The 25394-nt window shown below is 36.3% G+C and overlaps 1 protein-coding gene across 1 annotated transcript in view; it reads left to right on the top strand.

Moving 5' to 3' along the window:
- Positions 1–25394, top strand: part of OTOG (otogelin) — a 91615-nt gene that overhangs the window by 16013 nt on the left and 50208 nt on the right. The window contains exons 14-23 of the mRNA XM_057369299.1: positions 782–828; positions 1320–1465; positions 7030–7162; positions 8136–8313; positions 10053–10177; positions 11101–11313; positions 12882–13047; positions 13552–13626; positions 16178–16221; positions 17400–17553. Of these exons, the coding sequence (XP_057225282.1) occupies positions 782–828; positions 1320–1465; positions 7030–7162; positions 8136–8313; positions 10053–10177; positions 11101–11313; positions 12882–13047; positions 13552–13626; positions 16178–16221; positions 17400–17553 (1281 nt within the window). The remainder of the gene's footprint in view (positions 1–781; positions 829–1319; positions 1466–7029; positions 7163–8135; positions 8314–10052; positions 10178–11100; positions 11314–12881; positions 13048–13551; positions 13627–16177; positions 16222–17399; positions 17554–25394) is intronic.

Below are 25394 nucleotides of genomic sequence, written 5' to 3'. Positions count from 1 at the left end.
CAAACAGCTTCTTCAAGGTCTATTTCAGTCAGAAATTTGATAAACTTCTTAAGTACTCACTGTTTCTACATGTAAAACCTGTTGTTTCATATACATTTTACAATTAAGAAAAAGATAAACTCAAGCTATTTATTAATGTGGGAGAAGAGCAAACGACGAATATTGCAGAGAATACTGTAATATGTAGTGCTGGTTTTCACTTTGAACTCTCTATACAAATAACAATAATCTGGAATTCCAAGTCTTAACAGGAAAACTACTTCGATTTTGTCTCCTGTTTGTATTGTCTCACTTGGTCATAGAGAATCTAATGTGATTGACTCTAGCTGCTGTTTTGAAATTTTCAAGTTAATTTTATAAATCAGAAAGAAAAATGTATCAGAAGAGAGTGCCTTTTATTGGATCACCTTAATTGAAAAAAATGGATGAGCTTGCAGATGTGCAATTTTTTTTTCCACAGCAGTTCTATCTTTAAAAGTCATAAGATTCAAATTGATGATGTTTATTCTTCTGAATATTACTAATCCTTAACTTTTATAGTGGTTACTAAGGAGTTAAAAAGAAATGAAAGTGGTGCTGGATTCATGGATGAAATTTCATATGATCGTGTTGTCATGACAAGTTTCCAGGCATTCTGAAGACTGTGATAACTGTTGTACCCTTTTGTAAGAGTCAGAGAGTCTTACAGAATGTAAGAGAAGGAATCCAGAAAGAACAATTGAGGGACAGTTGTACATAATTCACAAAATAAAAATATGAAAACTTTTTGTTTTGATTTCAGCACCTGCATTGGAGGAAAGTGGGTCTGTACAAATCTTACATGTCCAGGTATGTGAAAGCCTTGAATACTTAACTGTTCGGTAACTCAMTTTTTACTTTAAATAAAATATTACTTTGAGATCTTAGTATGATAATTCACTATGTAATTTGCATTTTTATTTCTATCTACACACTCAGTAGATTAAATATTAAATATTAAATTGGTCKGGCTTATCAGTTAACTGTATTAATGCTTCTAAAAACCAGTTTTAAAAGCTACAAATTCAATTCCCATAATGTAAGGATGACCCACACTGTTGCCTCCTTTTGGGGGAAGAGCTGTTTGATTATCTTGGCCTAGCATTAGGTAGGAAGTCCATAACAAAAAGCAAGGATAAATTTCAGTTCCTAACCGTGTTCCTCATACCTGGTTGTAACAGGAATACAATTTTATAAATTACAGAATGTATCAGAGTGTATGAACTCTCCAGCAGTAATAACTGTGGAGAGTATGTTGTCTTTACCTCATACTTACATGAATTATTTATGATGTTTGTCAGCTGAATGCTCAGTTTCAGGAGACACCCATTTCATGACCTTTGATGGGCGCAAATACACTTTCCAGGCTACCTGCCAATACATTCTGGCAAAGAGCCGCACATCTGGAATGTTTACCGTATCTCTGCAAAATGCTCCTTGTGGACAGGTAAGACTTGCAACCTTCTCATGATGTTTAAATCCTGGAAGGTCTACTAATTGAGAGGAAAAAAGTRTTTAAAAAAAAGAAAGCTATAAGCCTGTGCATGTGTATAGCTGATACTGAGGATGCTATTAAAGATTATTCTAAGGGTTTATATTTGAGTTTYTGATGCTATTCACAGGGGTCACCAAATATTTTGTCTGCCTTATGTCCAAGAGCCATTCTCTTTCCTTTGTATTATATGTGGAGCATATATCACAAARCTATGTGTGATGCATGGAACACTGGTAAGGTTTTTGACTAGAGATTTTTAATTTTGCCACAATCTTGATAGGCCTTACAATTTTCAGGAAGGGAAATCAAGTCAGAAAAGATCTTATACACAGTTGACGTGGGAAGTGTAGTTGATTGAGTTGAACTATTTTCTGGAATCAGACTTTTCTCACTGTCTGAGTTCTACATATGCATGTAAGGGCAGGATTTGGCCCACATTTATATTACAGTCATGATGCTGCTTGATGCTGGACTCGTAGTAGGAGAAAGCTTTTCTGTCTTGGCCAGATTTATGTTCTGTTTCCAATGGCCTTCTGTARTAATTTTTACTGAGAAGCAATGGTATAGGTATTTAAAATTTATGTAACTTTAAATATGACTTTGCTGTAATTCTAGACAATTTATATATTTTAGGCCATACATGTATTACATAATTAATATAAAATCAAATTTAGCAACATTGATTTGTACTTCTCTGGAGGCAACCACATTAGTTTTCTCTTGTGTTCTAAACAAATGTATGATTCTGTAAGTCCTTTTACATTAATGATTGCAATCACTCTTCTCTGAAGTTTCTGTTGTTCTTGCACTTGCGATTTCCTTGGGGAAAAGAAATGTTTATATAAGTCGTCATGCTACATTTTCTAAAGGCATATTTCAGTAGTTGTTTTCTATTTCTGCATTTCAATCTMCTCCTCTGGATGACAGAAAATACTTTTAAGAAGGAAATGATACTAAACTTGCAAGTTCATTATTATAGCAATTATTTATTTGCCATCCASGTAAAAGATAGGAGACTGAGTGCAGTGCCCCCTTATCAGTGATAAAAGTTGAGAGGTAAGAAAAACATCTTCACTAGATAGGGACCAAACATTTTTTGAAACTTGATGAGCCACAAATAAATGGRGAAGTGTAGCAGGATGCCAGATGAGACGAGATGTGTTAGAAGGTCTAGAAGTAGCCACAGTTGAAAAAGTGGATTCCTGGGTTGAAAATACGATTGTTGTATAATGCTCTRATAGCCTTTAGCTCATTGAGATAGAAGTGTTGCAATGTGGGCTGTGAAATTAATTCTTGGCAAGGACATGCACATTTTAAAAAACTTCTACGCTTTAACCTGTGTGTGCATTATTCTTTGGGTTGGGAAGCCTGGTGATCCTGCTAGTATTTTGGGTATATAGCAAGATTGGGGCTGTTTCAAGATGAATTTGATTGTTGTTGCAATTCCCACTTCAAGTGCATATTTGAGTTAGCTTGATTTTTGTTTTAAGAAATTGGGCTGGCTTCGTACTGTGCAAACCTTAAATGAGTGGATTAAGTTAGTATCATCTCAAGGAAAAATAAAAAGAGTAGCTGTGACACAAAGCAGAAGCACAGGTATACATCTATTCAGTGACAGTTGTAGAATTTTTCTGAGTCTGAGAAGCTTGAGAAAGGTGGCTGTGTATAGTATAGCTGTACTGGATCATGGAAGAAAAGCAAAGAAAATCCCCAAAGAAATGGTCTAGGCAACTTTTCTCTCAAATGAGAGTTGAGGCCTAATTGGCTTCTTGCAGGAGCTCACAGCACAGTACCTTTGAGCCTGACCGGTCAAAAATCCCAACAGTGGACAAGAGAGCAAATATCTGCTGTGGTAATGCTCATGGTATGCATGTGGCCYCATTCCTTTGTATTAGGGAAACACTTAGCTCTGTCCAAACTAGACAGAATTGTGCTTTTTTGGGTTAATTGTTGCAGTTACTTTTTGTTGGGGAGATAACAACATGAAGAGGCTTTCTGCAGCACTGATGAGACTGCAATGTGCCTTGCATAGACTCTTGCCGCTTTCTTCAGCCTGACTCAGTGACTTTGCTTAATGAGTCTCTGTGCCAGGTGGTTTGTAGGTGAAAAAACCCAGATTCTTCTTGGTTGAAATATGTTGGGCTTCATACATCCCCAAGCCTTTACCTAAGGTGGCYTGATCAGTCCCTAACAGGTAGATATTTTGTAGAGSTTTGAGTGAAGCATTCTGRATGTTAAGGATCAGGTGGGTGACMAGAGGGTTATGGGATATGCCTCAGRGCTACRTGCTGCTACTTTAATTATTGGTGTTGGAGTGGTAAGAGGGTAGTGAGAACAGTTTGTGTGGTATAATGCAAGAATGTGGGGCTTCAGTGCAGCTATTCAAGTGTCTAATTATCAACCAGCTGGTACCACTTGGCAGAAGGGCTGCTTTTCAGTTCCCCAGGCACCCTCCATTATCTTTTTTTCCCATTTGTAAAAATTAATGAATTGAAATGGGAAGCTAAAAGATTTGTAATGTGGAATCTCATATTTCTTGATGGTTTGAGATTTTATGTGCTTCTTTAAAAAAGCGTTATCACTCCMATCTCATTCTAGCAGGCTGAAAAATGTGGAAAGAAAATACCTGGGGAGATTTTAGCTTTCTGAATCACAAAGAATCCAGTCATCCTGAGCCTTAGAGTTGGTGACATAAACAGTCATCAGGCAACAAGTTATTTCAAAACGATGTGAAATTTCGTTTAAGCACTTTCTGGAAGGAGAATCAGTCAAGTGATCAGCACAGCTTAACCTTATCTGAGTTTCAGGTGACAGCCTCATTGGCTTTGTAGTTTGTATGATGAGAAGGTCTTCTGAATATAGTTTTGTTGCTTTTTTTTTTTTTTTTTTTATAATGTCTAGTGAGAGAAATGTCCATTCCTGTGAAAACACCTGCCAAAAGCTGGCAGGGACAGTGCTGTGAAAGAAACAGTCTGTTGGAACAGAGAACAATTGTCAGGCAGAATTTCTCCTTCGGTTTAAGCCTGAAGGAATAATAAAGCTTTTGTCAATACTGTGTAATAATGTATACACTATGGAGGCTAGTTTTCTTAGTTCTGCTCTGTATGGCACCTGCCCTTTCASTTTCAGCTTCTTAAAAGACCAACAATATTGTCAATTTGTAGCCAATGTTGCTGAATGAAATGCATAGAAACCTAAAATCCTAGTCAAGAGGCAAGACAGCAAGATAAGCTAAAGCAGATGACTTCACAAGGCAGATCTGTGTCTTCACTGTCATTCCAGGAGAGCTGGTTGAAATATCTCTAGTTATTTTTATATTTTGCTATTTACAAGTTTCATTTTATCATTTTATCCGTTAAGGAAAGATTACTGTTGCATTGTTTTCTAGAGACAGGGAAATTCTGAATGTAGTTTTTAGTCTTCACACACCCATGTGTATATTTGTGTCCATGGTACTTGAAGAGCTGACAGATGATCTGCTCTGTGCTCATTCAGCATCTCTAACAGCCACATGGTGRTGTCCAGAGATCCTTGCAGCTCTAGGAATGATTTTTAATATGCAGGACAACGCTTACCCTGTATATRTAGACAAGTCCCAGTGAAAGTCAGAGACAGTTGAATAAAAGTGTAAAACTTCAAACTGAACATTCTGATCTCTTTATATTGTGATTGGTGCTATTCACTGTGCAATTCTGCTGTTTGTGCAACTGTCCAAAGGTCATCTTAACTGCATCTTTTTCAGTGCCTCTTTCAGCACTAAAGAKGCTTAAATCTTTACTGTTCCATCATTAGTTATGCTTCACTGRAGGCAGTGGGGCTGAAAAATGCAGCCTCCAACACCTCTGGCGATTATTTCTTGGCTGCAGCACAGTTCCAGATCCAATCAATGTGGAATTTTCTGCAATGAGACCTAAACAGCGCTTCTACCAAGTAATTTCAGACATGGCTGTGTATATTCTGGCCTATAAAACTGTTTTGAATTTGTGCTGAAAATGGTATTAATAAGAGAGATGTTTTTGTTATGACAATATGAGACCTCAAAGATGCATAATCGAGATGAGAGTAAAATGAACAAATAATGTGACAAATGTGACTGGACCGAATTTTTGTGACTGCTCTGGAATACCTGTTAAATGGTTACAAGTACTTGCAGTGAAGGAGGCTGAACAGAAGAAACAGCAGTTGGGTGCTTCCCCCTTTTGTCTGTAGATGGCAGGGAATGGACAATTTCAACTTTATCCTGCCACACTAAGCCAGTGTGAATAAGGTYCTGTCTTAGGATATGGTAAAGAGATATGAGTGTACCAGGAGTAGCAGAAACGTAATTTCCTCCTAGAGCAATGATAAAGTAGAATGTGGACTTGGATTCTGATGTCTTTCAGCATTTAGCCACGTCARTTACAGAATGCTGACATGGTGAAGTTCAAGTCATCTCTTGATCCATGTCTGTGCTTGATTATCTTTGATTTTTAAAAAAATTAAGTAGTGATTAAATTCATCCTGCAAAGAAAAATCTGTTTATGTGCTGTTACTAATATACATGTGTTAACAAGCATTCTTTCCATATTGGCATTAGAAGCTAAAGTACCTGTAGTTATTCTGGAAGGTGGAWGTCCTGTCCTGGAAGCTTTGAGTGTAACAGACTAGAGTTAATCATCTATCTGATTTGTTTCCATGTTATTTAGCTAAGGTGTATTTGTTGTTGAATTTCAGTTACTTAGCTGCTTTTAGTATGGTTGACAGTTAAGTTTCACTGAAGAGCATGGATGTAAATAAAAAAAATAAACAAGGTTGGTCTAGGATTTTCTTTTTTTTTTTTTTTTTTTTTATAGTATGTTTCATTCACACTGCAATGTAGTATTCCTACTCCTGTTTTTTTCTATATGACATTTTGACTTGGAGACGTGAAACGCAAACAAGAATAAACAATGGAGCAGCAAAAATCAAGCTGGGTCTCTTGGATGTTGTGATATTTTATGCTGTCATACTGCCTTTCTTATATCAATATTCACCCAGGGAGCTTATGAACATGCTCTGCTCTRCAACTCTCCTCAGAAATAATGAACTTAAATGCTGTTTTAAATAATGATCCAMAACGTGCTTTTGTCTTTCATTAATGTTTGACTTTAAAAGAATTTTGTATCTTAAAATAYGCTTTCTAAGAACCTGGGTATATCACAATACATTAAAGTACAAATGTGGAGTTTGGTGCGCTGCTCTGTAGATAATGCAGCGCTGTTAGTGATTATCAGCTCCACCTCAGTGGTTCGTTCATCAGTGGGTGTCTTGGTACTAAGCAATGTAAGAATTATTTAAATTTCTCTTTCCAAATCCCACTTTTGCACTGTCTTTGCAAAGCACATTAGTGATATTATTAAACATATATGGGAAATAATTCAAAATGCTGTATTTTCTTACTTAGCTTTAAAGCTGCACGTTTTATAAGAAGCAAGGTACATCTTAAAATTTTCAATCCCCATTAAGTATAGCTTTTCTTGTTTTGCTTTTTCTTGTAGAACCAGGATGGATCATGTATCCAATCCATCAGCCTCATTCTTAAGCAAGACCCCAAGAGGCAAGTGACTCTGACTCGTTCAGGAGATGTTTTGATCTATGACCAGTACAAAATTAACCTGCCTTATGCAGATGGTAAGGAATAATGCAKAAGCATATGAATGTTATCAAACACTAGAGCAATATTTTAATGACATTCGTACATGTTGTGGTAGTGTCAATATTGCTAACATACTCAAGTTAAAAGGCATGTTTTAGTATCAATATTGTTACTTTCTTATGAAATGCTTTAYGAATTGACTTTTGATGTGCTTTTTACACTAATGGTAGGAGTTGTGCAGCAGCTGCATTGGGCTAGTTGTCTCTTACGTTAAGACTGTGTTTATTCTAACAAGCCCAAGAGCYGTCCCTCACATTTGCCAGGTTTGTTAGTTCTTGCCTGAGGGAAAATTGTTTTTTCTGAATCTTGAACTGAATAATATATTTTGCCATTTTTGTAAGCATCTCACATAGGTGTAAGCTGAAGGAGCACTATTGCCCCTTAGAGATAAGCTACAGATTTTCAGACAAAAAATTCAGTTTCTTTTTGCTTTGCGTTTTGAATCTCTGTCTTGAAGGTGTCTGGCATTGTACATRGAAATGTTCATGTGACTGTGAGATTTAATGCTATCCTTAATGAGAGTTTAATATGAACGTCATCAGTACATTTGCRGTCTGCAAGGCTTTGGCTCTTTGGGTTTTTTGCAAAAAAGCCTTTAACTTAGGAAGCTGTTTTTAGGATTAGTTTGTTTACAAAAAAATGTTCGGCAGTGTTTGTACCTTTAAATTGATTTCATTTAGTTTACCTTTATGGCTGTTTTAGTGARCTCTGAATACATTTTTAAAAAGTGTGGTGACCCCCACAAGTTTCTTGTTTTCTTCTTCAAGTTTAAATCAGTATAGCCTTCCATGAGAAATCAATGATTAGGGGAAAATAGGGCCTTAATAGAAAAGAAATTCAACTTACATAAAAGTGATATAAACCAAACCCATGAAATTACAAGAAACAAAATGTAATTTTCAAGCCACTTTCCTTTGCCTTTCAACAATCTCTGTTTTTACTCCCCAGAGTTATTTGAAATACGGAAACTCTCCTCTGTGTTTYTGCAAGTAAAGACACACATTGGGTTRCAGATCCTCTACGACAGAGAAGGACTGAGGCTTTACCTCCAGGTGGATGAACGCTGGAAGGACGACACCATGGGTCTTTGTGGAACCTTCAATGGAAACACAGAGGATGATTTTTTGTATGCATAGCTGCAAAATTTCTCTCTGCCAATGTACTAATGCCCACAGTTAGAGTGGTAGATTAAGTGTGTATTGAAGGCTGAAAGGAYAGATACCAAGAATAATTTATTTGGAAGGTTTTCATTAGTGAGATAGATGGCAGGGTTTACTTTGCTAACAGAAAGTCTGTAGCTTCAGCTACAGGGTATCAAGCCAGGTTTTGCTCAAAATACTTTAATATAAAAGCCTGGTGAAATACATATAATGCGCAGTGGATATTTTACTGGAAAAATTTGGTCCAAAATATAGAATGACCTAGGTAATGAACTGTCTGCCTCCCTGCAAACCTCTCTTTCCAGCTCCTGTTTTCTGCTGAAAGTTCCAATTTGCTGTGTCTGCACTGTGTGACAGAGCCTACAATTGTTCACTGCTGAGGCTGCTGCCTCAGCTTCCCTTTGTTGTGATGCAGTGAGAAATGGTCAGAGCTGCCCAAAATGTCTATTTGCCCAGTTTCTTTGCAACATATTTCTCACAGACACTAAAGCACAAATTTGGCTTCCAGGGGTTTAGAGTACCCTWATGGAACTAGGTGAAGAACATAAATTTAGAACATGACAGGATATTTCTTTTACCAAAATATAAGAAGGATAGAGGAGGAGAACTTACTCTCTCAAAACAGYTGGATTTTTTCTAACTCAAAACTAAGTGAAAAATGGACAAGCCTTCCATTATAGTACCCATTTAAAAAGAGACAATCACAAATATAGCAGAGGAGTTAAAGAACAATTTCTTTGTTACAGATTAAAAGGTGTAACAGGCTATTGTTTATAATGAGACCAGATATGGAGAGGATCTCAGTGAAGAGATATTATTTATGTAAAACTGCTTAAAATATTTTTCTGTTTGGCAAGTAGTTCTGTAGTTTATTTTTCATTACAGTCTTTGGATTGCTCTCACACAAATGACAAGTTATTCAAGACATGGTATTTGTGCAAAAAGCCCTTAGACCTGGGGGCTTATGGACTGTGCTGACACATGACTGTGCTGTAAAAACATTTTGATATGWACACAAGCAATCTGATCCTCACCAGCTTTGGCACGCTTGCCTTAGGCACACAATCAGAAGTATTGCCACTATAAAGGAGCTGGGAGTGAAGGTGTTGCAAAAGACCACTGCCTAAGGCAATCTTTTTCAAGTGTAACACTCCTTATTTAATGCACAGTTTTGATCATTTTGTCTGTATGATATTACTGTGCCTTGGTTATTTTGGTCAGAATCTTCATTGTTCGGCTTCTATTACCTGGGCTTCATGGAGATCTATTCAATTGCTATTGCAGTTACATTTCTGGATGCTTGGTTTTCTTTTCTYTTTCCTGCAAGGAATAAAGAGCCTGGGAAGTCAGCAACAGACAGGAAAACATAGGTAGAGGAGAGAGAAAAATTAATTGAATGTTACTAAGTAGCCAAAAGTACAAATAAGGGAGTTCAAACTTCAGGACAGCATTGCTCACTCCTCTCTTAAGGAAATGGAATTTGGTCTGTTTTGATCTTTTCTTCCTTAAATGTCTCTAGAGGACATCTCTTWTGTTTTTGAGCCTCTAYGTGGAAAGAAAGAGGAGTCCTGAAACTTATGATGACAGTTGTATGGGCAAGTGCATGAGAATATGGARTAGGAGGAGCTTGAATCAGAGGGTGTTAGAACAGAGAACATTCTGCCWATTCACTATACTTTTCTGACTGACTTATATTTTGTCAAAGATCTCCAGTTGGAGTAACAGAAAGCACTCCAGAGCTGTTTGGAAACACATGGAAAACTTCATCGGTGTGTGTTCTTGTGCATGATAGTTCCCAAGTGGATCCGTGTGATGTTCATCTGCAGGCAGGTGGGCAGYGAAGGCCAATTGTTATTGACAAATGCATTTGTGCTTAAAAGATCTGTGCCCATTTTCCTAGTTGGGTCAGGTATAGTAATAACCAGCCCTGCCCATTAAAAAACTTAGTTCTTACAGGTAGCATTTGCTGAATTCAGTCCCCTAAGGAATCACATTGTCTATTGCTTGAGGATTCTTTAATACTTGCAGAATCACTTGAAATACCTCATTTTTATTTCTGGTTTGCAGTTATACTGTGTTAAGTTAGATATGCAGTATGGTTGGCAGTATGTCTTGTATTGGTGATACTGCTAGTGAGGATGGAGATGCAAAACTGTTACAGTATTCATTTTTGAGAGTACAAAAAAAAAATTAAATACTTGATTTAGTAGTCTACTAGGGAAGAGAATGAGTAAGAGAAAGAGGCTTATGCACTGTCATCCTATAGATGTAGCAGAAAGGGTCCAGTTGGGATAATGTGCAGGTGGCTGATGCTATGAGGATTGTAGATGGTCACTAAGTCATCCTTTAATAATGTTGAATTTCGAAGATCATCAGTTATATCCATTTCACAGTTTCTACCACTTCTTGTATTGGGCTCTACACACTTAGACAGAGAGGTAAAAGACAGAGAGGTAAAATATTAAGGTTTTGCTTGTAATTTCAGCAGTACTAGGGAATTGTCATGTCTCCTGCTACAGCATCTCTCTCTTGGAGTATTTATACAAAGTGCAGTACTAAAAAACTCCCTTCTTGGTGACAGATTTGGACATGAATGTTAGTTCTTCTGTGCAGATGTATAGATATCAAAGATAAAAAGATTTATGTGGCAGTACTGTATCACCATGATTGGTTGCATTGTGTAGAAGACACTTTGTGTTCCAAGTCTTTTAAACTCCCTCACTGAAACAGTTTTTAATCTGTTATTTGTGTAGCCTCTTATGCAGCGGAAGCTTGTAGCATCCTTACGAAAGATCTTTTTGCTCCATGCTACCCCTATTTGAGTCCTGTTCCCTATTTTGAGCAGTGCAGAAGAGACACTTGCAAATGTGGACAGACTTGTTTTTGCTCTGCTCTGGCACATTATGCTCATCATTGCCGAAGGTTTGGAGTTGTAATAGATTTCAGAGGAGCTGTCCCAGATTGTGGTAAGTTTCCTTTTACTTCCAGTCTTAAATAATTACTGTCTGAGGACTCCAGGGACAATGAGAAGATAAAATTAAATTAATACCATCTTTTAAATGAGAAAATGATTAATTCTACCATGATCTTTGAACCCTTGCTCAAGGTTCTCTTTTGTCAACACAGAATTAGTACCAGTGTTCTTAGAGGATTTTTTGTTTATAGTTCACTTTCTTTAGTTCATTAACTCATGGAACATTATAAAGTTTTTTTTTAAGCAGTTGGMGACCTTCAAATCTGTCCTTCTTATATGGCATTGCCTATCACATACCATGTAGATATTATTAATGAACTGCATAAATAGATTTCTTTTCTTTGTAGATGCTAGATTTATCTAATTCTTAATCTTGTTCCTTTAAAGAATGATGGTATTTAGCAGTTTTAGTTGGATTACTGTCAATTTCTGCTGTCTGACAAACTCTTAACTTATTCTCTCTCAGTGACACTGAAATACATGAAGTGCTGCAGCAAGTGTTGGGAATTTGTATAGTTCCTATTTAGTTTAAAATGAATAGAAGAATATAGATAGCCAGAGGTGACATCTGTTATCTACTCCAATAAAGCCTCACAAGCAAAAGAGTAGGATAATATTTTTTAGTTTATTCTTTAGTGTATATTAATTTTTAGTGATGCAAAAGACATTAACAGGACACATAGTGCCCCCGCGTACATTTTATTAAAAATATAGAATTGGAAACCCTATAAACCAACCTGAAACTGACACCCTTGTTGTAGATTTGTCTCTATTAACAAGTCTGAAAATCTTTTCTAAGGAAACTTCAAGAACTAAACACGTATCAGTTGTCATCACATCATGCAATTATTCATGTTGTAATGCATGATAAAGAGGATTTTTATAAAATTGGTCCATCTTAATCATCTCRAACTGGAATATCTGTATGTATATGTGAAGACTGGCTTGCCTGTATTAACTATGACATGAATGGCTGTTTTCCCCTTATGCTTGAATGGGTCATTGAAGCCATTTGATTTTATTTTACTTTACTGGAAGCAAATATAGTTTTCTTATGTTACATTTAAAAACTCATGCTTAAAGCATTTAAAATATGTCAATCTGTTAGTATTTCAAGAGCTTCAGACTTTTTTTAGTACAACTTTATAGGAGACAGATCCATTCATATATATATATATATATACATATATGTATGTTAAACATAATATGGCATTGTGCAACATCTGTTTTATTTAATGCTTTTAAGGGGTTTTTCTAAAGTGCTGTGTATTTCCAAAAGTCCATGCACAAGAGCCAAGTATTTTCAGAGTTAGGAGCAAAAAGSRMWWMAGCTGTTCACTTTCCACAATGTAAATCTGGATTAACTACCCAGATTCTTTGCACTTGTTATTACTGTGGATTTACATCTGTGTAGTTGACACAGCATAATGCCAAGCTAGCAATTTTAGTGGAATTTAATGTGATTGGGAATGAAAGAATGGAGATGTCTATCAGAAAACTGTTGGGAGGTACTTGAGTCTCTTTGCGCTGTAATTTGAGAGATTTGTTTCATTTGGACAGCTCTTTCATGTGAAGATACAAAGGAGTACAGTACTTGTGTATCTACCTGTGGCAGAACCTGCCAGGCACTGTCTGTGCCAGAGACATGCAGCAGTGATTGTGTTGAAGGCTGTGCTTGTCCCTCTGGAATGTACTTGGACACCAAAACTGACCGATGTGTACAGAGGTGGGTAAAGTTGCAATTTTGACAGTCACACTCACTGTTTTCGACCACCACATTTGCAAGTCAGAGTGGAAAGCTGATAAATGTGCTCTGTAGATGACATGCATCTGTAAACATGACAGGGTATCTTAGAATTATGCAGAGCTGATGTCTGTGTTGATCAAAACCAGCTTTTCTGTAATATGGACACTCAATATCATCAGCGTTAGTTGTTACGTGGTGTCTGGTTTCTGGCACGTAAGAGATATAAACATTAACTTCCACTTTCCTACTGATTTGGTTTGGAATATTTTTGATTTTATGTAGTGGTATTGAGATAAATTTCTTGCATTAAAAAAAAAAAAAAACAAACACCCAAAGAACACCAAAACCAGCAGCTAACCAAAAGAACCTCACCAAAACCAACAAAGCAACCAACTGAAATCTCAACAGCAATTAAGTCTGTGGGAATTTTATTTTCTTTCTTCTGTTTGGGTTAATCAGTTACACGTTTTTTCTCTACTCCAGAAGTGAATGCCCATGTTATTTTCAAGGAATTGACTATCCCCCTGGAGAAAATGTCATGACATCTTTAGGCAAATGGTAAGATACAAAACTCTGTTTTCACGTAACTAAACTGTGTCACTTTTTAAGGAGCTCTATCAAATTGTTCTGGCTAGCTTGTTGGGTTTTCTTTTTATTTTAGTTATTTTTTAATGAAACACAGACTAAACCTGCATCAGTTTTCTATATGTTTGACAAAGATCCTTTAGAAATTAGGTTTTTCAGGCTGCTGAGSTTTGTAATGCAATCTATTGAAATGCAAAACGGAGAGAAAAACMACAATAATTTTTTATATCCATACTAATGTTGAGAGCTCCAGAAAAGATCAGACATTTCCTGACTCTCCATAGATCTTCATTGCTATTCTCCTTCCCTTTACCAGATTCTAAGTCCATTTATGAAGAATTATTAAGAATCTGTCTTCCACTAGTATAGAATCATTATCAAAGAGCAATGTCGCTTTTACCAACTAAGAAACAACACAAAAAACTGTTAGCTGCAGCCAATGGTAAATAAGCATCTCTGTTACTGTTCCTTACATTTGGCATTTGTTCTTGTCCTCTTGCTCTTCCATTTGCATCATCACTGCTGTGGCATTAAAGAAAGATTTTTAAAYGAACCCGGCTGTTGCCAGATGCATCCTTTTCAACAGTTACTTCTGTCTGGAGAAGGTTAAATAATGTGGACAACAAGTTCTATAAATAACAAGCTTTCAGAAGTAATATCTGAGCACTCACTGCCTGTATCAGTTGTTACAGCAGTTAATTAAAAGCAGAGCAGACCAAATCATGTCTGTGATAGATCAGTGCARTGCTTTAGTTTGTTGTAAAGGCCATGTTAGAGATTGGTGTTGTCAGACACCTATTGCAATGGGGGCACTTAGTAATAGCACACAAACTCATTCTCATTTGTGTCAGCAGTCCATACATACTGATTATTTTATGTCCATGTCTTACTCATCAAGTTAGCTTGTTTTTACCTTAGGTCAGGTTCCCTGGAGAGTGCCAGGCAGCCCATTCTATACATRGGGCTGTGCAAAGGGTGGGTGCACTGCTGCCTGCCCTGCCAGGGTGTTTTTGTTCACAGAGCATTGCCAAACAGCACTGGCAGTCAAAGGAAGGGGCTGCTCCTGGTAAATCTCTAATCCTCCTGAAGGATCTAATTTAGCTAATTTTGCTGAGCGCTATGGTGGATATATGGCTGAACACAGATCATGTGACTATCCAAAAACGTAAATTAAAAAAAATTACTGTAGATAGAATTCCTCTTTCTGTTGATTTCAGTGGAATTGTTTGGCAGCTTATGTTTGTTAATAAAATTAAAACCTACTGGTTTGCAACTGCTAGAACTGTAGATAGAATTAGAGATCTGTGTCTCCCATTTAGTCATGATTTTTGCTTGAGGTGTTTTAATCAGGCTGTATACAGATCTGTTGGGAGGAAAGGTTTTCAAATGTAGAGMTACAGACTGGCAGCTCCTCTGAATTGCCTTGTGCAAAGTATTACGTTAGGAATTATGTAGGAATACTTGTGTGGATGAACTGGAAAAAAAAAAAATCATGTGTGTTGAAGTGTTTTTACCTGTCACTTTATTTTCATTAGAAACAATTATGGTCTTTATTATATTCACCCTGTCCTTTTCCCTCTCAATTGCTTCTTTGCAACTTCCACTTTCAAACTGAAATTTCTTCTCATGTCTGTCTGTGCAACAGTTTTTCTGCTCTGTTGCTCTCAACCATTTCTTTAAAATATTTTCAGTTTGTTATTGATGCTATATCAGCATTTGAGTTGCCTCTCTCTCAGTTCCCTTTGGTACTCCTTTTCCTCTTGCTTCAGTGTTTTAGTACAGCCCTTGAGCAYTTTTTCTGCAGGGCTTTGGGGCCCTTACCTAACTCTGAATATGTTCACAGAGAGGCTGTAGCACATACAGAATTTGATTGTGAATCTGTTGGCCAGCCCATAGGGGTCCTGGGGATGCCTCAGCCATTGCAAAAGAATGGGAGAATAGTGCTGGAGCTCATGGGCTCGGGTTCTCTAGCAAAGACCAGGACCTGAAACTAAGCCAGCCCTGCTACAGTTTTCCCTGACAATTGAATTGCAATAGGAGCTGCTACCATTTTTAAAAAGTACTGGACTATTTTGTCTCAAATGAGAAAGGACCAAACAGTGTTAGGTTTCTCAGTGCTTCTCTGCATGCAATATCTTGCTAGGTTGAGATTTATGCAGTTTTGAACTGTTTCATGTGAGGAAACATATTTTTGGGAGCAGTATAGGGGTACATTACTGTTTTTTTTTTTGTTTTTTTTTTTTTTTTTTTTTTTTTTTTTTTTTTTTTTTTGTCAGCCCAGGCATTTTAACTTATGGTAATATTATGCATAAAGCAAAAATCTGAAGTTTAACTAATGCTCTTCATGTGTTAAGGCAATGTACATTTTATCCACAGTTAAAATGTTCTGTGCAGACATTTACAAAGTTATTTTGTGTTGACTTATACGACATTACTAAATAGAATATTTTCTAGAATATAATAGAATATTAATATTTTAGATCTTTCCTGGCTCTCACTACATCTTGGTGTATTTCTATTGCAGCCATTGCAGGGATGGAGTGATGAATTGTGATAACAACATAATAGGTGAGTGAAGAGAGAGGGAAAAGATACTTCAAGTCAAATGAACTCATTTCCTCCAATCTCTGTGGAATCCCTTGTCTGAGCTAGAAGATAGTGCAACGTGTACAAATTATTTCCAGGAGGGGATCCATAATTACCTATTTTTGTGATTTAAAATAATGCTTCTGCCTAGTAACAGCYTAACTGTTCAAAATGCTGTTAAATCTGAGCAACTTTTTCTGCCCAGTACTTGAAAATACTGGGGTCTTTTTAAGATTCCTAATGCAGATGAGTTTAGCTTAGCAGACTTTCAGTAGGACAAACAAAGGTTAGCTTTGCCCCAAATAACATGAATGTAGGATCTAAACGCTGGCAGTAATTTTTTACAGATGTTTTCTTTCCCTCCAGAAAACCTGGGAAACAAAAACATGAAAAAAAAAAAGTCCATTTGCAAGGCAATGTAATAAGTGCTTTTTTGATTACAGGCTATTTCATATGTCATGAAAAATTGCAATCCATACTCATGATTCTCATTTCATTTCAGTGAGAAAGACATTTATTAGAGGTTTCCATTCTGGAATTGCCAACTCCTTGGCTAGAAACCTGTTCCCCATGCACTTGAAGGTGGTGGTTTTATTGATTTTTACATTTTTACAACTCTCTCCTTAGCAAATAATTAAGCAAAACCCCAGCAACACACCAAAACCAATTTAAAACACTGACACTACTTTTTGTGTACACAATATGTTCAGTGCAGCCCAAAAGCAGCAGTGCAATAGAGTTGCTTTGTTAATGCTCAGTGGATCCAGCATGGCAAGTCAAATGTAGGTGTCAGATCTTTCTTGATTTTTTTTTTTTTGTTTGTTTTGTTTTGTTTGGTTTTCTCTTGATTTTTTTGTTTCTCTGTTGGCAGTACTTTTCATTTCTATTTTTGAGGACCAGTTCCTGACTAACAGTTTAGAAAGTCAYATCTCTTAGTAAAAGGATATATTCTTTTTGGTATTTTGTGTGAGAAATAGAGGTGTTCTATGAAGCTGCATAGAAGATGCCTCTCTGTGAATGAGAAGCAATTGAATATTACTTTGTTTGCTGAATGTTTTACTTTTGTGTTGCATGTGCTTCATCTAAATCTATTGCACACATTTACAGAATACAAAATTTCAGGTATGAAAACTAAAGCATTTGTCAATTTTTTCACCCAGCACACAGCTGCCCAGTTGGACAGATTTATATTAACTGCAGTAATCCACAAGTGGATCCTGAGCTCAGCAGAGAGAGGACTTGTGAGAATCAGCTGCTAAACCTCACTTTCTCAGGACACCTTCCCTGTGTGTCTGGTTGTGTCTGCCCACCAGGGTGAGTACACACAGATTTGCATCTTTTAGTGCACAAACATAATTGGCTTCCTTCATTTGTGACTGAGTAATTCATTCTGCTGAGGATTTATACTCGGCAGAATCCTTCTTGGAGAATTGGAGATGTCAAAAGGTGAGCATYCAACTTGTGCGAGCTTAGCCCACAATACTGGCCGTTGAAGTCAGAAGAAATGCTAAACCAAGAGACAAGTGGAGTCAGTCTAATATTTCACAATAAAAAGCTGAAAATAACAGGACTATAGAAATGGCATTGAAATAATTTGATTCAATCCTTGTGATTACAGTAGAATTGTATTTATCTAGATTTTTTCTAGCCTCTTATTTCAATGTCTGACTGATGCAGCAGTTTCTTTTTTCATAGGCTTTATTTTAATATTCTTTCCCTCAATTCTTTCCCTCAATTTCTTAAGTCTTGGGGATTTATGCTGCTAATGTGCAGAAGAGCTGTTTTGGAATCAAGCACTGTATTTTTGAGAGAATTTTGAATATAAAAATAACAGTAATGTGTMTAAGTTGTGCTAGTCTTCATGTTATTTAGATTCTTAAGCACATAGTCTCAAGTTTTTTAGTGTTATAACTGAAATTTTTTATACCCTGAGAGTCTCCTAAAAACAAAGAGTAAAACCAGACACTTATTTGACCTGAATTAAAATAGCTCAGTTCATGTCTGTGGGTGTTAGTGCTGAGTGATGTGTAGATATTTCTAGGTCATGATAAAATATTGCTACCCAGAATTGTGGGATTAACCCTAACACTCAGAAACGTGAAATGTCAAATAGTGCCTGAAACAGAGCTTGTAATTAGTTCAACTCACAARTGGTACCATGTGAAAAAAATGCAGTATTAAGGTAGATTTTGAAATTACCTGGAGGCAGATATTTTCAGAATTGCAGAAGTTCACCCTCTTGGACCTGGCTGACGTACTTCAGAGTTACTTTCAGCAGCATATATAGATCAGAAACTCAGATAATAAAATTTTTATTGTGTGTTATTCTCTGTTATTTTGCTGTGTATAACCTCTGAGCTTGTCAKCTTTCCTCCTGCTTCCTGCTGGAATGGAAACAATCACTTTTYTCTCTTTTTTTAGGATTGTAAGGCTCTGTGTTGGTTATCCCAAAGCTCTGATAATATGGTTGTATGGTTGCAACATAGAATGGCAGAGTTTTATGATTTCTTAGGCACAAAAGTACAAAATGAAGAAGTTTCATCTTTACCATAACTTAGGCAAACTGAATTCTGTTCTCCTTTGACACACTCTGTCAGTAGAGATACTAACACAAAACTATTTGGTTTTGTTTTGTTTGGGGTTTTTATGTTTGTTTAGGGGTTTTTTGTTTGTTCTGGGTTTTTTTTTTTTTGAGGAGGTGCAAAGGGAGAGGCTTTTTTGTGTTTCAGGGTTTTACCCTCAGTTCTGCTTAAGGTAGAACTATGAAACTGTTACAAGCCTAGGGTTTAAACTGGGAATGCCAAGCTGCTGCTGATAAAGTAGAATTTAAAGTCACTTGCCAAAAAAAAATGTAGCTCCCTTGTCAAAACTGGTWTCTTTTAAACATTCAGCTCTAGAGGTCATATATTTTGTGTATATTTGTTTTTATTTGAGATTGCCCTAGGAAGACTTAGGATGGTCCTAAAGGTGTGTGGTTTTTTTGGTGTGCTTTTGCAAGTGTTAGAAGCTTTTTCTATGTATTAGCTATGCAGCTATTTTTATTTATATAATGAATCTCAATGTTTCAGTAAGTTTATTACTAGTTCTTTTTATACAGAAGCTATTGGATCCGAATAGCCCTAATATTTTGTCAGTCACTGAATTCACACTCCAGTGGTTCAAGCTGCAGATTGAACACAGTAGAATAAGAACAGTACAAGTAGGCAAACCTAAATTTTTGAAAGAGAAAGATGGGTGAAATGCCATTGCCTTTACATGTAGCTTGTCCTGTGTTCATGACAGCGCAGGATTCAAATGCTCTGTGAATTTGTGCAACTTGGAATTCACTTYTCTAGGCTATCAGTTCTAACTGTTGAAATAGAAAACTGAGGTGATACTGTCCAGTTTAAAAGAGTGAAACAGCCATGGAATTTCTTTGATCCTAACATTAGTCCTTTACCTGAAATAATAAGTTTCATTCCTTTATTCATGCTTTTGTTCCTGTTTGAGATCTTGCATCAGTTTATCTTTATTCATTACCTGTAAACTAAGCTGATTTAAGTAGTAAATCAGTTTAATCTGTTTGATTTAGGTAAATTAATTTAAAAAGTGAGTCAAGTGAATATGTTACAACTAGGAAACCTGTATAGGAAGCTACATTTTTTCAGGAGGAAGGACCTTTCTGATCTGTTTAGTGGGGTGACTATTCCTCAGTGATACCCTGAAAGGTACTTTACGAAAAGAGAAGGAAAGAATCTGTTTTCACAGAAGTGGTGTTAAGATTCAAAGAAGGCAGTGTTTTTATTTCGCASTCTATTTTTCTAGTATTTGAAATCTGTTCACTAATGCTTCACTATTTCTAGCATTCCTTTTTTTTTTTTTGTGCTTATGGTGCAAATGTGCTTTATTTGGCCTTCTTTTTTCTCTTCAGTTGAGTAAATCAGATGCAAGTAACCATGTTTAAGTAAATAGCCAAACTTACAGGCGACCATTCTACAGGTTGCAGTTCTTAAGGTACAAAAAATACACTTTCCGTCTGTTTTAGAAGCTGTTGAAATCAAACATTGATTCTCCTGGAACTCACTTTCTAATATTGGTTCACCCTACTTTGCCTGACATATTAAGTAATCTTTAAGACTTTATTTATATATTTTTTTACTGGTTTTAATCTGTCACTGTTTAGATGGAAATTTTCTATATTTCCATGTTGCATTTTAAAAAGRTAAGTAATACTCTCTTAGGGCATAATTTTTCATGTACAATATTTGAATTATATTTTCTGCTTCTGGGTGTCTAGGACTTAAATGATTTTTCCCTCTTTAGCCCTGCCAAATGTGCATGGTTTGATATGGAGACAGAATCTTTAATCAGACTGCAGAAGAAACAAGGAGAAAAGGCAGAGTAAAAGAAAAATACAGATTGCCCCAAATGTAAATAGTAATGTTTTCTGTTCCTGCTGTTACATCTACCTATTAGATTCTCATCATTTTTTTCCGTTTTATGGTTTTGCTCCCTCTGTAAGCTATTTTAATTAAACCAACCACTATACAATTGACCTAAATTAAGGAATCTCTGCTAACTTGGAAGTATTTTGAAACTTTGGTAAATTGTTGTCATGATTAACTTTTTTTTGAACTTTAAACYATAACCAAACTTCTCTTCCTAATCATGCTTATAAAAGTGGCTGTAGTTTTCTCCTTGTTTCAGTGTCTTTTTTCCCCCTCAGTGTTAATACTGCAAGGGAATAAAACGTTAATTCTCAGCTGGCTGCTAGTAGCTRTTATCTGTGCATCCAGGTCACTTAATTTCTCACAGCTCAGCYGCATCCAATACCCAACTCGATATTTTATTGAGTGTCAACAGACTGACCTTAAAAAGAAAGCAATACCATTCTAGAATAACTAAGAACATAGTGTTCTCCATTTTTCCAGGTGTGTGTGTTTATTTTTATGGTCTATGAGTCTGAACCTCAAGAATTGTACTGAAGTTTTCTGTTTTCCCTCCACCACCTGTTTATTTGTTTATAATTACGTGAGACACTTCTTTTAAGCCGAAAATTTGACAAATTTTTTCTTATGTATATTTAAGAAAACCAAAATCCATCCTTCTTTTGCCCACTCCCACCCCTTGGAGACAACAGTTGTTGTTTATGACAGAGAAGAAAATCTTTTGTGTTGAAACTGGACTGTACTAAATTTGAGGCAATTTAGCATATTAAGAATTTTGGTCTGCTCCTTTTTTTCATCACTTACTGCTCTCATAAAATAGAGCTATAAAGATATTGTACAGCTTGACTTTACTGTCGTAATTGCAACGAAGTTTTGTAGCTAAGAACCCTCATGCCAGATTTTCCTTCCAAAATTCTCTAAATTATCATTGTTGTTCTGTGGGGGTGTACTGTGTCAAATGACATGTAAGGAGCTTAAACACATTCTTGGAAAATTTCCTTAAAAAAACCCAAACTATAAACCCCTCATCACTTTCTAATTTTCACAAAGAAAACAATGAATGTTGTCATCTTTTAAATGGGCGTATGGACAAACCAACCTGTTAATGAGGGAATAATGCAGCTGAGTTTCAAATATTTTAAAAAAACCCATCTTTAATGATGTGATTACCCTGACCTTGTTATGTCTTAGAATAAGTCTCCTTAGATGAAATCRAGGTCTTGTGCTTTTGGTGTGTGTTTAGTATCACTTTTCAGAAGACCTACTGCTCCTCAGTTTAAACTCAGTATTTACTGTCATTATTAGCATGGGAACAAAGCTATGTGCTGTTCAAACCTCTCCTCTGGCTGGTCCTGCTGCTGTTTTCAGGCTAAGTATTTTCAATGTTTTGCTTTTTCCGGTTTAGACAGAGTTTTGGAGAGGTCTGTCCAGAAGATTTAATGTTTTCCAGGCAAATAAGGGTTATCCCTCACAGAGATACCATTATGGCTATGCACTTGACTATTTCCTCTGGAAAATATAATTGTCTTAGACTACATCAACATTCCTGTATTTGGGTGTTTCAGGAGTTAATGTTTTTCCACTTTGTATTTTATGCTGATTTCTATTTCTGATGGCGATAGAATTACAACATGCTGCAAGTGCAGGAGCTCATTTCCAAAGAAAACCACTATTGCAGTGGCTTTGCAAGAAAATCCAATTCTTTTCCATCCTCTCCTGTCTTGCAGGCTTGCAGCATTCACTGATATATTGTAGTGTTTCTTATCTCCTCTTGCAATACTCACAAAACCCTCTTGGTCTCCTACTTTCTAGTTTATACCAGCTGCAAACACATTTCTGTCTCTTTTTCCCTKTACTTATACTCAGTTGACAGTAAAACTTCTCCATCAAACTTCACCAGCTTCATTCAGCTTCCTGAGCACCTTTCCATATGATCTTCTGCTTTCTGACTTGTTTTTAAGAGAGAAACCTAGAACTCTGTCACTTAGGTCAAAAAGAAGGCTTTCACTATGTTTGGAGTTCCTTTCTGAAATTCTGGTGCTGGTGGTAGAGCTGATTGCAGGGGAATTTCCAATCCAGGGTAAAGCTGCACAAGTGCAGGGGTCTGACTATCTCAGTTAAAGTTTCAAAATAATTTGTTAACAGAAGGATCGAAGGGTATAATGATGGTAATAAAACCTTCTGAGCATTCTGCAAAATACTAATTATTTTGGTATAATAAAACAGGGGAAAAGGAAGGAAGAGATGCTGTAAGAAACTCCCCAAACAAGAGGGAAAAAAAAAAAAAACCAAACCAGGGAGCAGGAATATATTAACTCTTCATGTCTAGACAGTGAGTCAACTCTAATGGAGGCATTAGGTGCTTCATGTTACTAACATCAGATTTTCTCTCAAAATTTACCTTGTTTTCTGGTTAGACAAGTCACAGGTGTTGGCTTGTTTATGTGAATGCAGAAAACCATACATAATAATAAGATAATGATGAAAGTGAATTTTCCGCAGGGTGAAGTGTGATAATTGTCCTTGTGTCTTTGCAGCTCATTGTAGGCTGGACAATAGGTATACGCATCAAGAAAAATGTYTGATACTTCAAAGAGGAGCTGTGCAAGGCCTCTCTGTAGGGTGTTTGTGGTGAATTCTTAGATCATTGAAATCTATCCATTTGCTTGGCGTTACAAGAGAGAAAGCTGTTAGCACATCTTTTTTTTTAGTCCACTGTAATAATGTGAGGAAAAAACAGCATTTAGTGTTACCTTGTCAGTGTGATCTCTTTGTGTCTGAATGTGCCCTGTTCAGTTCTGAGCAGCTTTAAACCAGTGGGAATTTCAGTCTCACAGCTGATTGTCTCCATGTGACACAATGCTTGAAATAAGTATGGGTTACAAAGAACACTTCACCCACCCTGGAGGAAGATTACAGCTATTCAGTTTAGTGAGGGAGGAGGGTTTATGATGTTCTTCAAGTTCCCATTCATAAGCCTTACAGAGCTGTAAATTTCTGGCTGATAAATAATGCACTGAACAAGAGTCTAAGTCAAATACAAATTACAAATTTGTATAATATAATTTGTCAAATACAAATTACCACCTCATTAATACAGCCAAATAAAACATTCCATGATAAATCCCATGATGAAATGTTTCCTTTTGGATAGCAGGGAAGCAAAACGGGATTGTCACCCTGTTTGTCATGGATGTGCCTCACACCCATCATGTCTTGCCCATGTATCTTTCCCAAATTACAGTGCTAAAGATCAGAAATGATCAATCTGTTAGGAACACAGGAAAACCTGTATAAAATTTGTATTACTATGGAGCAGGACTGGAATTCCAAAGAAACTTACCTTGAAGAAAAAAATATTATCAGCCCAAAGGTACCATTTTAAGAGTTCATTTGAGTCCATTTTAAGAGTTCAACAAATCTGTTTTGAAAGTTATAAACAAGGATATTGTAGGCTGCCTGGTGCCTGTAAGGAATCCTTTTACTGTGGCATGTTAGGTGCTCCAGATTCTTACATTGTGTGGAATGGGATCTTGTATAAGATCAAAACAATTTGGAGCTRCAGCAGCTGGAGTGAAAGACATTGCTGCAGCTTGTCAGGAGTTCAAGTTTCACAACTTTCATTTGAGASATTGATTTGTCATCACAGCTGTTCTGTTACTGGACCCTCAGGTCCCATATTGGTATCTCTTTGCCTATCCAATAGCATTACAGTATTTTTTAAAAAAGAAGTTTTTGGAAGAAATGCAGCTTCTTTGGGCTCAGTGAAATGATAGCTTATTTAATAAAACAACTTCTGGTGTATTTCCTGATATTTGTAGAATCTCCTTGAGATCTCTCTTTATGTCACTGTCTGTATCCAATTTCTGATTTTCTATTATTCAAAGCAACAGAGATTTTACTGTAAAATTTAGACTTGTTGCTCTGTTTAGTCTTGCTGGGCAAGAATTTTTCTTTTGTTTCTCTAATAAATAATCTTTGTGACTTTTTAGTAGTTTTCCATTTTTATTGGTTACTTTAGGAGTTGAGTATAAGCATAAATTCCTAGCATTACTCTTGATCTGTAAATAGCTATGCATATGGTGGGCTGTGTTATCATCAAAATTTCCTTTGAAGACTGCGAGCATGTGCGTAATTGCTCGCGTGAAGGTGTCTGTCGTGCAGGAATAAATATATATTAATACCATAATAATTTATATACCATGATTTTATGCAACCAAGATAGCTCTTTTGATATTGTTTAAATTATTCACCAAGCAAGAGGTGTAACTACAGCTATAGAAAAACTGCAGCAAATTAAAGCTCTTTAACTTAGGGAAAGAAGAGAAGAGGACAAGGTGGAGTCCTCATTTAAAAATCCTTGGTCTAAATATGTGACTTATTTTGGATACCATAATTGGAACATACCACTAGAACAAAGGGCTGTGATGGCTTCCACATGACATGGATGATTTCTTGGCTTCAGATAAATGCAAGTTAWTTGCCTGAGTTACAAAAAAAGAGATGAAATTTAGAGGATTTCTCTAAGTCCTTAGTTTCCCTCACCTTAAAATTTCTATGTATTAAGGAGTCAATCTTCAGAGGGTTAGTTATTAAAAGGTTAGTGCCTGAGGTGCTGGCACTTAAAGATAAAATATTCAGGTACCTGTGAAAGGAAGAATTATTAATAAGGTTGTGCCTTTTCAATTTCAGAAGACTTTCAATATTATTTGAGTTTCAATAACAAAG

The sequence above is a fragment of the Malurus melanocephalus genome, unplaced genomic scaffold (assembly GCF_030028575.1).
Source record: "Malurus melanocephalus ecotype Western Australia unplaced genomic scaffold, MMel_1.1 scaffold_106, whole genome shotgun sequence".
Lineage (NCBI taxonomy): Eukaryota > Metazoa > Chordata > Aves > Passeriformes > Maluridae > Malurus > Malurus melanocephalus.
This window is presented reverse-complemented; position numbering and strand designations above follow the sequence as displayed.